Genomic DNA, 12,312 nt, shown 5'->3' on the forward strand with positions numbered 1-12,312 from the left:
TTCTTTTAGGTCGCTCCACAGGGAGGAAGGAAACCACATCACTACAGTAGCACAACATGTAGCATGTAGGAGTTCAAAAGTACATTTTTTAAACAGGCTCTCTCTGAAGCTGACCAACCACATGCAAGCGTTTGAATTTGCAGGCATGCTTAACTGACGTAGGCCCCCGTTGAGGCCAGCGTGACAACTTATCAAATCTTGTGAAGTGCATTGGTTTGATGTCGGAAAAAAAACTGTTCCATGCTGTGCATACTTCATATATATATTTTTTATTGTGTTTTCTCTAGTCGTTAAACTAAAACAAAATACAAAACGTGTTCATTATTTACAAATACAATCTACAGACCACTGAAACAATCCATAATGTATGCATAAAAGAAAAATAGATTAAAAACAATTTAAAATGCTCATGACCTGATATCACGCACTCCTTGTTGATTCATTCTACACAAATGGGACCACTATATAGCATAGTGTATTTTCTGTCCCTTATACACAAAATTTCTAGGACCTGCGACCGGTAAATGGTACCATTTGATATGAAATATGTAAACCATGAGGCGTGAAAATAGAAAACGGACATCATATTAAATACACATTTTACTGTCGGTGGGCAGGATCTCTCTCTGATACTCTGATTTGCTCCCGGATTGGTGCGTGTTCCCACAATGACTTGAACCGGAAGTTGACAGAATTAAAAGCACATTAAAATTTAGAAATGCTTGTCACTTGCTCCTGTTGACATACATCACTTTGATATTCCCCGATACCTAGGGGTTTATAGGTGTCCATTGGATTTCCAAGTTTCATCTGACCCAATTTTTCTGAAACTTCTGAAGGTAGATATCTACTTTTTCCAGCTTCCAAGATCAAAGCATAAATATCTTTCTTTTTCTCACCTTAGAATAACTAAGTTCATTTCATCATCATTGCAGCAGCATCACATCTTTCCAAAGAAATAACATTAGCAAATTGTCATGAGTCAGATATTAATCCAAAACCATGATAGATGAAAAAGGGATTTTTCTCATTTCCTTTTATGTATTTAATCCAAGGTGTTTTTTGATAAAGGTTGAAATCAGAATCTGTGGTCGCATCTGGTACTCAACTAGAACATCATGAGGGGTGTTGATTTGGTCTCCTTGGAGTCGGTCAAGCAGAGTCACGCATACAACCGCAGCTGGAGAAAAAATTAACAAGTATTATATAATACGTCTCAATTCAGTTTTAGTTGTGTTTAGATCTGAAAACCTGTTATATTATTTAAGAACAGAAAATAAAATCAACTACTTAATTGGAACAAAATCACAAACATTTTAAAGCAGGGACTATTGTTGTGGATCGTGGAAGAAAAACTCCAGCTTTCAGGAAAATCATCAATAAACATGTAATTCTTTGAAAAATTAAGTGTCCGTGATTAAAAATAGCATGATTTACCACAGCTATTGCTTGTCAAATTGAAATAATAAAAGATTCCGATAAGCATTATTGTTATTTGCTTCCAAAGACTTAATTACAGCAACGCATAGGAAATTATATCTACTGTGCTACATTAACCGTAACACGTGTTATATCAGCTATGTATTTATTTATTTGAACTGTTATACATTCCACTGTATAAAGGACAACCTAGGTGGGTTCACTTTTTTGAAAAGTTGCAGATATTTTCCGGGTAATTACTTATGAACCATTCTTTACGCTGCAAATTTGCAAGTGAATTTGTCTAGTTGATTGGATAAATGCCCAAAAAAACCTCTCTTTTTAAAAACACTAATGAAAGGCTGCTTTTGAAAAGAAAACCACAAAAATTTCCCAAATGGGACAGAAAAAAAAATGGATGTATAACCTAAGAAGACACAGTCCTACCAATTGGTGCTTCTGTGACACTGCTGAGGGGTGCGATGATCGATGATGCACTGCAAACCTGGGGGCAGATTTACAAGCCCCTTGCGCCACTGGTGCATCACTTTTTGTGAAGCACCAGCTGCGCATTTTAGTGCCCCATATTTAAAATGACAGGAAAAGCCACCCAGCATGGCCCCTTTACACGCAGCACTTTGAGTGAAAGGGGAGTACCACGGGTGTTGCTGTGGGTGTTCCCACGCAACACCCATGGACCCAGACCCATTTCAAGATTTACGAGAAATCGTAAATCTGGGAATGCATATGAATGCTACGCCTCCCCACGGGAGGCGTAGGGAGGCACAACAAGGAGAAATGTATTCATTCTCCTAATTTCTTTTCTCTTTCTATGCGTGCTGCATTCTGCAGCACACATAGAAAGAGGAAATCACCTCTGCTGATTGTTGATGTAAAGGATGATGTCCCTCCCTGCCTGCACGTAAACAATCAGTAAAACAATGACATTTTACTAAGTTCTATACGTGCTAATGTAGCGCACCTAGAATCTGAAAAACGCCATTTCTGATTGTTTATGTGCAGGAAGGGAACCCTGGTGCAAGGGTGCATGTGCCGGCGCATGGCAGCAGTTTATGCGCCAGCGCAGGGGGAAGCACAGAGATGTGACATATTGTTGTAAAAATGTTGCATCCTTGTACTTTGAAAGTGACTCAGTGCGGCGCAGCCAAATGTGTTGTGGCACGCACTGAGTCACTTTCCTTGTTGATCTGCCCCTGTATTTCCAAGTGTGTTTATATTGTGTTTATCAGTTCTATTCTGGTGATGCTGTTCTTAAGAGAATGTCTTCGAATTTTTTTTTTACCTATAGGAATTAGGTACACTTTGAATTTTCACAGCAGTGTTTTTGGGGAGCTTCATAGATATATAATATGATGGTAATTAGTACTAAAAGATGATGTATATTGGGCACAAAACTGATCAAATGAAATGCGTGTTGTAGGTCAGATCTGGAGTATCCCGTACCCTAAAATTTTGAAGTACAATAAAGACTTCAGGGCTTGCTTGTCATTTTCGGACATAATGTTAAGGTTTCTAGGTGGTTCTCGCCACTTTAAGATGGTGGATCAATCAGTTATCAAATGATTTGTGGTTTATATTTTTTTTTAAAAGACCAGAGGGTATTCTGGGCAGATGCAGGAGAATTATGAAAGTATTTTGTGTGAAGACTCTTAGGGCCCGGCATCAAAATATTTGTACAGCTGAACCATGGATAAAACTCAACTTTTTTTAGGCACTGACTGAGGTAAGAGAGAATTGTTTTTGGAGTTCACCCACATTGGGGAGGGGCACCTATTTGTACACACATCCTCCGTCGACACGGACGCTACTCAAGTGAGGGGGGTAACAAGTAGCTTTAGGAATAGGTGGATATAAGGTACCTAACTAGTATGGTGCACACACCTAATGTCATGTGATTACAGGGAAAAGGAAGATGGAACCAAAGTAATGACAATAGGTAAGTAGTCAGGATATTTCTGTAGTGATTTACATAATGGAGGTTTTCCTTTATGGTATTTTTATGTAAGTTACCATATACTATATACATAAACAAATGTATACAACTGTGTGGCCCGTATCTTTTGAGTGCATATCAAATAAAATACATATATGGCCTATTATGCACATTAACATAAAACAGGTTGGAAGATGCAACAGAATGTATAAAGACACTCACTGTGTTTACTAATGTGCATATAAATATATACATATAAAATGCATGTTTTGTTTGTGAGCTTATAGCATTCTGTTACTATTGGTTTTCTCCCACACTTTGGGGTGTTTTTTCTTGTTTTTTCACGAGTCACGGTGTGTGCCAAGAAAGGATTTCTGCTTTGTGGACTGGCACTGGGAGAATCTGATAGTCACATTTATCCAAGGGTGACAAAAGAAGATTATAATGGCTGTAAATCAACAGGAGATTGTAATCAAATACAAAGCTGGTCCTTGCTGTACAGAGTTGTAAGTATGTCAAGGTTGCATTGGGTCTTAACGTCTGGTTAAATACGCCTACTCAAATGTACTTCCACCACTTTTAGTGGATACATAAAATAAAGCCTGAGAGAAGAGTGGGTTGCCAGACTATGAGAGTCGTATTAATAGTACTCACTCCAGATGAACAAAGAATCCCACACTGTAGATCATACATGCCTCTCTACCTACTCTGACAGAAATACATGAGCTGGTAGTCTCTCAATCGGTGAACAAAGATCAGGCTGGGTTTGTTCCTGGGGGAAACTTTGACCCAGATTCAAAGTGATGTAAACCTGGTGCAAAGTGTTTTATTTGGATGTACTTTCTAGCACAAAAAAAGGTTAATGTCAACTGTGGACTGCTTTCGGGGTTCGGATTAACTATGAATAATTAATACTCTATACTTGGTGTGTGTGTGTGTGTAACTGATGAGATTCGTGGATTTACAATAGCGGTCTCCATGGCAAGCACATTCTGAGAGTTGTTGTGCGAGATTCTGTAAGCTGAACATAACGTGGCATTCTAGCTTGGAGAGATTGATTGGTGATGTGATGTGTTTCCCCGTGTCTTTAAAGGGGAAGGTCATCTTCTTGAAAATGATAAGACTGCTGCATGTTTTTCAATGCAGCTGATGCAGACTAGAGATTAATTCCTTAATCCTAGGATGAAATTGAGACCAATGGTTTGAGATCACTTAGTGTCAATGTAGGTACTCAATTGTAGGCACAAGCCCATTCTGGATACTTCTAAAAAAGGACAAGCATAACACACGCTGGGTTTGTCTCAAAGGAAATTATAAACATCCTAAAGAAGCATGTTCACTCTGTGGTGCTCCCCCCATGACTCACGGGGAACAAAGCGCATAAGCTTGCAAGCAATAGCATATCATAAAAAGATGTAGAAACATTTAGGCATAGAGCTAGAACCATTGTAACCAATTCTTAGTTTGGGAGCGCAGGCGTTTATTGACAGGAACTACTCTGACAGGCGCAAGTGCTACAACAGAACATAACATGGAAATACAAAGGCAACACCTCGGTATTGAACAAGTAAGAAACTGAGCTAGATGGGAAGAATCAGAAGGAATTAAAATTAGGGAATACACTAAAGGGAGAACAAGCGGAAGAGCGAAGGGAGCGGGGACAGGGAAATAAGCCAGGACACCAGCAGGAGATCAAAAGAGAAAGTGTGGAGCCTACTAGGCACAGCTAGCATAGACTTTACAACTAGGGGTTAGAGTTATGCTCAGGAAGGAACAGCAAACCAAAAGCTACTGCTGAAGGAAAACAAAAGAACAGCACAAGGGCCAGGTAGTTTTGTTTTAATATTAGAAAGGCAGATTTCTGTCTTGGAGCTTCATCAAGCCAAACACAATGAGCAATCACTCCAAATGTTGAAGGCCTGCCCTCACAACACATTGTAAAGGCAGCAACAGCCAAGAAGTGCTGCAAAATTGAACACAGCATTTGCCAAGCAGGATATGAAGCACGTCTTCCCAGAGCTGGTTTGATGAAGGATCAGAACTGGTGTCACAAACAAAGGGTTTCAAGGAACTGCTTGAATAGAGGATTAAACCCACCATCAGACTCAGTGCCTTATTTGTAAATAAATAAGTGCCTGGCCCAAGGTACTTCTCAGGAGGCCACTGCAGCTTGTAATATCAAATGGACCTGCCACTGCGGCCACATGCTAGAATAAACCCTCTCTGCTAAATATCACAATACTATAAATGTGGCAGGTTGTGCAATTTAAGGGAACCTAAAACAGTAAGAATGATCTGGACGTGCTACATTTTATTTTTTACAAATATGTATTAAATTATTGAAATAGACGTTGCCACCATATGGTGTACTATCATAAGTAAGTGACTGTTTTACCGATAAAGTGCTGGTGTCGAGCACACAAATTAAGGACTGACAGACTCCTACAATGGATCAGCACTGGTTTTTAAACATGAATTTAATGCTTTTAACACAGTTTCTACATACAAGTAACCGTCACAAGTCAATTGGACTATTAGTTAGAAGCTGGAGATCCCTCATTTAGACCTGGGCGTAACTGGGACTGGTTCTAGCCAGGAAGACATTTCAAATACAGATTTCACAGTATGTTACAACTTCGTGATGTGGTTCCTGGTTGCATATTACAGCACCAACAAGACTTGAGGACACAGGTTCTAGTACTGTAGTTAATAGTCATTCAAGGCAATTCATTTTGGGAGCTGTAGTTTCAGGGTGCCTGGTTTTCTACTCTGTAGGGTATAATTTCAGGGGTCTCCTAGTACACCTGAAAAGTGGATTTATGAGTGGTGTAGCTTCTGGAGGAGTTATGTGCAGCATCACAACATTGTGTACACGTTCTGGTTCTATTCGACTTGAAAAGGATATTGTGTGTAATTTCGTGATTTTGTCTTGTGAATGCCAAGCAGCAGAGATAAAGGGGTTCAGAGAAAAACTTTCCTCCATGCCGGAGTCCAGTAATGCCAAATCACAGACACTGCTGTCAGCCACGAAGACAGATCGGTAAACAAGAAACTTCATGGCCTGTTGCAAATCTTAAGTTACCCTATGAGGTTGGCATCATTAAGGCTTTCTATATATTGCATAACACCTTGAACATGAAATCTTGTGGTATAGTGAGATGAGCGGATACAACGAAATAGCATGATCGGGCCCAAAGAGAAGATGGAAAACAAGCATTGGAAATGCAATAGATCTCACATTAGTTTAAGTTAGAGCTATTGGCATTACAAATGGTAAAGTCTTTTACCTATGTTTTATGAAGTGTATGTATGTGGGTTGTAGTGTAATTGTGTGGGTTGGATATGATTAGTTAGTTGTGTAATTGTGTGGTGTGGAGTAGATTCGGTAGTGGAATTATGGGGCATGGTGTGCTGTGGAATTATGTGGATAGTAAATATGTGGTATTGAGTGTAATGGAATTATGTGGAGCTGGATTGTGTGTGATGGAGTGTTATGTAGAATTGTATTTTGTGCTGTGGATAGGTATGTAGTGCAATTTAGTTATGTGATGTGCTGTTGAATTTTGTGGTGTTATGTGGTTATAAACAATGTCCGTGGCAAGCCACACAATAGCAGCAGCACCTAAGGGGCAGGTGTTAGGAGGCATAGCCAATAGATCTCTGCAATTGCGAGAACTATTGGTTTTGCCAAAGGCAATGCCTTTTAGCCTTCTTATGGTAGGATCCTATGCCACATATGCGACTATCACTCAGTAGAGAAACCAAAGACTAGATGTGCACGTGGTTTGGAGAGTTTATGTCCTACTGACAGACACAGTGAGAAACTCATACTGTCTTCAGCACTAACTTCATATCTGTTAACTGTGTGTTGCCATAAACCCCCACGTGCAACCTGAACCCAGGCAACTCAGTTGGTGGTGGATGTAGTGGTGGATGTGGTGGTGGCAGACGTGGTGGTGGCAGACGTGGTGGTGGCAGACGTGGTGGTGGTGGCAGACGTGGTGGTGGTGGCAGACGTGGTGGTGGTGGCAGACGTGGTGGTGGTGGCGGACGTGGTGGTGGTGGCGGACATGGTGGTGGTGGCGGACATGGTGGTGGTGGCGGACATGGTGGTGGTGGCGGACGTGGTGGTGGTGGCGGACGTGGTGGTGGTGGCGGACGTGGTGGTGGTGGCGGACGTGGTGGTGGTGGCGGACGTGGTGGTGGTGGCGGACGTGGTGGTGGACATGGTGGTGGTGGTGGACATGGTGGTGGTGGTGGACATGGTGGTGGTGGTGGACATGGTGGTGGTGGTGGACATGGTGGTGGTGGTGGACATGGTGGTGGTGGTGGACATGGTGGTGGTCATGGTGGTGGTGGACAAGGTGGTGGTGGTGGTGGACATGGTGGTGGACATGGTGGTGGTCATGGTGATGGTGGTGGACAAGGTGGTGGTGGACATGGTGGTGGTGGACATGGTGGTGGTGGACATGGTGGTGGTGGACATGGTGGTGGTGGACATGGTGGTGGTGGACATGGTGGTGGTGGTGGACATGGTGGTGGTGGTGGACATGGTGGTGGTGGTGGACATGGTGGTGGTGGTGGACATGGTGGTGGTGGTGGACATGGTGGTGGTGGTGGACATGGTGGTGGTGGTGGACATGGTGGTGGTGGTGGACATGGTGGTGGTGGTGGACATGGTGGTGGTGGTGGAGGTGGTGGTGGTGGAGGTGGTGGTGGTGGAGGTGGAGGTGGTGGTGGTGGATGTGGTGGTGGATGACTATTGGGTAGGAGGGTGCTGGCAGAATTTGGAAGGAGAGGAGGATCTCGAAGGGGGCACATGGGAGAGCGGAAATATTAGAAACAAGCCACGGCATCGCTCTGGTTGATGTTTGGGAGGTGGGAAGGGTGTTCTGTGCAGAAAGACATTACGGTGCTCTAGTAAATAAATAAATAAACCAAACGCGGTAGGCGAAAGTGAAAGCGACCGTGTTTGGAGCGGAAAGTGCACGCTGTGCTTAATGAGCCATGACGAGGGAGGATAGCTGTGCTCTCACCCACGGACCCTAGGAAGGGCAGAGAGAAGGCGTGACATGCACCCGCCTTTAGCCAATCGCGTGCTGTCTTTATTAGAAAGACACAAGCAAAGGCCAATAGCGGGTGAAGATAACGAAAGCACACGCACGAGCATGTGTTCCAAAGTTTAAAGCCCTTACCAAATGTTTCACAGAGCAGCGCAGGCACGCTGGCTCAGGCAAGACCTAAAAATGCCCTAATGTGCCAAGTCCTGCTGCTTCAGCTGCACAGTGATTTGCTGCTTCCAGCAGGGCAGTGATTGCAACTCGGCGAGCAGGGATTCCGGAGTCCAGCCGAGGGCTGCCATGGCAGTGATTTACACAAGCCGTGTGAGCAGTGCCCTAAACATAGTAAACCTACCACGCAAACTTCACCCATAGCCAGATGAAGCGAAGTAACGCTTGCTGTTAATTAATAACCCCGAGGCCATGTTTGAAACTTGGCGAATGTTCAGTGTTGCATCGCATTACCCGAGACCTGTCCCAAGCAACCTGATATCTCCGAAGTTCCTGGCTTCCTACAACAATTACTGTTGGCCGTAAATCCTTATCTTTGTGCGCTCGGATATCTGGATCATTTGCTAGATGACCAGCTAATCCAAGGACTAGCAAGATCAGCACCACAGGCACAAAAAGTAGTGTTTTAAAAAGCGCAGAGCTAAATAACAAGTAGACAGTAGCACTTAGGAAAAGCACAGCGCTCTTAAAAAACATAACATATGGCCCCTATGTTGAAAGTGAAAGCGCGAAGCATGGTGCGCATTATCTAGAGAGTAACTTGATCCAACAAAAAATAGTAGTCCTCAGAGGAATACTTAAACATTGACAGCATAGTGAAATAGTACTTGGCCGGTGCTCTGCAGCTGCAAAGCGGAATCAGAAAGCAGGGAAAAGAGAAGCAATTGCCCAGTATCAAGCAAGGATTTTTGAAGGACAGTGGCGCGCACACACAAATAAAAATCAAGGGCAACCAATGGGTGTAATTTTCATTTGACAAACCATCAACAAAAGGTTGCTAAGCAATCGCACAAGCGCTGTTATGCTCTGCCTAAAAATGACCTGGGAAAGAAATTTTAGGACTTGAAGGAAAAGTGAGGTCTAAACCAGTGTTTCCTAGACTGTGGGCTGTACAGTCATTTTTAGGTGGATTGCAAAAGTCCAAACAATAAATAAAGATTCCTTTACATTTTCCATTTATTTTGTCACAGTTGCTGCCCTTGAAAGGCAGAGGTCAAGTGGCAGGTTACCTCTTCTGACACATTTTTACTTATGTTTTTTAACATGGAGGTTGGTTTTTACAAACTCCTCTCAGTTTGCAGTCCGAGAAAGTAAGGGAAAGTGAATTATGTTAGAGGTGATACAGGGGAGTGTGAAAGGATGTCGTTTTTTGTCAGGTGTCGCGCGGGCAGGAGGTGGGGGGAGGAATCGGAAATAAAAACATTTTTAAAAAACTTACCTCGAGTCCAGGTCCCACATCTTCTCTGCTCATGCTCTCCTGCCTCCAACAGGAAACAGGCAGGTAGGCTCCCTCCCCTAAGCCAATCACAATGCAGCATTGTGATTGGCCTGAGCACCTTGACACGGCGCCCAGCCAGTGGCTGGAGGGGTGGGCTTGCTCTCCATGAGAGAACAGGTAAGTGCGCATGACTGATTTGGGCGGTCCGAGAGGGCCGACCAAACAGTCACTGTGCACTTAGGTGTGGGCAAACCACTCCACCCCAACCCTACTTGGAGAGCAGAGCAGCCTCGTTCACAGCAAAGCAGCAGGACATGAAACATTAAATGACAAGAACTCTAAGTTATTGTCATTTTATGTTTCTTACTGCTTAAAAGCAGGGGGGGGCGATGCTCCTCCCTCTGCCATAGCGGGGGAGCCGCTCCTGTGGAAGAGATCTGCAACACAAGGATCCATCTTCAAAGTACAAATAGTCACAGTTTATTGGCCACTGACGAAGATCATTGCTGATCTGCATGTTAAGTAGCAAATGCATATTAAGCGTGTCCTAAATTGCCCTGGATAAAAAAAAAAAGTCAATTAATTTGGAATCTGAAGGCCAACTGAGATGATGACATCAGGCAAAAGATGGAATGTGTGCTCCAACCTTATGCGCCAATAAATATACTTTAGTGTCACTTCCATGTAAACGTGACTCTTTGCTGTTTTACACAAATAATACTGCAATTACTTTTTGTTACTGTCATAGCCCTGAATACTGTCTGAAAAAAGTCTGGTGCTAAAGACACTTTGGCTATGATTTCCCTACAGGGATCTGTGGGAAGGTTGAGAGAAATATATTTAGAATCTGGGCATGCAGCAAGGATCAAAGTGAAAGGAAGGGCATACAAACTAAGACCTAAAGGGAAAGAGAACCGCATTAGAACTGATCATACGTGAAGCATCCTTCTTTCCAATACATTGTAACATAACCAGATAACATCAAACAGTTGCGGCACCATTTTAGGGCGCGGCAAAGCCTTAAAAAGAAATGGGAATTTCAGAAAAGTAATGTTCACTAGGATTAGATCACGCTTTAATGGAATGGCTTTTTATTTTAGTTGTAATGTTTACTGTGGTGCCTAGGAAGCATTAGCTCTTTATTTAAAAAAAAAAAAACTAACAATTAATTGAACTAGTAAAAGGACTACATGAGAGTATGCAACGCATGCTCTTCTGTGTCTTCTTCCTTCTTGTCACCATAAATAGCACATTGTCTCAGACTGCTTCTTAGACCACTGTTTCATAAATTATAGATCAGAACCACCGTGACAGAACACCATAAATAGAATAGACTGATGAATACATTTAGCATACTAGTAATGATACTCTGTTGTGCTTGGTAGTACCTTGTATTTGTAGACAAGGTGTATAAATGGTGACTAGTGAAACATCTGGTGCAAGTAAAATAGTCATTTCATCCCACAGTTGGAGAAACCCTTCTGTAGACCGCCTGCAACTTGTAAATCTGGCTGTTTAAATATGTTGCATAAATAAGATTGTGGATAGACTGTTTTCCCACAATCCCTCCTGCTTCCTCTTGTAAGTTGGATTTCATGACAGAGGGAACTGTGGCTTGTTGTTGCTTTATGAAGGCTGCTATTCTACAGACAAACCAAGCAATTTGGCTGAAAATTGATCTGTACGCGGTCTGCACTCTCTGATGTGGTGTATTTATATTACCGTGAGGACCATTACTAAAAGGGAGTCTTCTTAAGTGTTTAGGCACCTGTGTATGGTAATCGTACTGTTTGTTTTGAGACTCACTTTGGCGTCTTGGGGGATGCATGCATACAGACGGTCTAGAGATTTAAGGTGGAAACGGGCAATAGTGATCATGCTCAATCTACAGATTTGTTGTTAAAAGTTAAAGTACGTGTGAAATTCCACAGTTTACTGAATACACTGAGATTTTGGGACAGCATTTTAAAGCATGTTGCAGCTGCAGATATTTTTATTTGTTTATTCATGGTGTTTTTTTTATAGCTCCAGATGTTGCCTTCTGACCACTTTAAAGACCTTGGACCACTGCAGCAGGTTAATGATTTCTGTCAGTACTCGTTGGTCAAGGGGACTTCACAGATGGGAGGGTCAGGTCGCTCCTAGTACGAAGCCTTATCGTAGACCGGTTCCCATGGTTTGGGAACAGTGGGGCTGGAAGCTTGGGAGGTCAGGAAAGATGTGACTAGCTGCTCCGAATGGTAGAAGTCTAGTGGTTTATCAATGGAAGGAACTGCTTTGGGTCCAAGAAAGCAGGGAAGAGTAGTTATTCTTTGGACAGTAAGCATATGAGGAATCGAGCGGCAGAGGAAATCACTGGCAACAACATGTTGTATTGTTATTCTCCAACTGCATCTGTATCGCTCACTGGCCTCTTGTCCCCTCAGACT

The 12,312-nt window shown here is 42.8% G+C and overlaps 1 protein-coding gene across 3 annotated transcripts in view; it reads right to left on the reverse strand.

The window, feature by feature from the left end:
* Positions 1-423: 423 nt before the first annotated feature.
* UPP2 (uridine phosphorylase 2) overlaps positions 424-12,312 on the reverse strand; it is a 256,997-nt gene continuing 245,108 nt past the window's right edge. For 2 of the 3 annotated variants that reach the window (XM_078683860.1, XM_078683859.1), the window contains exon 6: positions 424-1,180. In XM_078683860.1, coding sequence (XP_078539986.1) covers positions 1,038-1,180 — 143 coding nt within the window. In that variant the 3' untranslated portion in view covers positions 424-1,037. The remainder of the gene's footprint in view (positions 1,181-12,312) is intronic. The other variant, XM_078683858.1, reaches the window with a different exon arrangement.

The sequence above is a fragment of the Lissotriton helveticus genome, chromosome 3_1 (genome assembly GCF_964261635.1).
Source record: "Lissotriton helveticus chromosome 3_1, aLisHel1.1, whole genome shotgun sequence".
Classification (NCBI taxonomy): domain Eukaryota; kingdom Metazoa; phylum Chordata; class Amphibia; order Caudata; family Salamandridae; genus Lissotriton; species Lissotriton helveticus.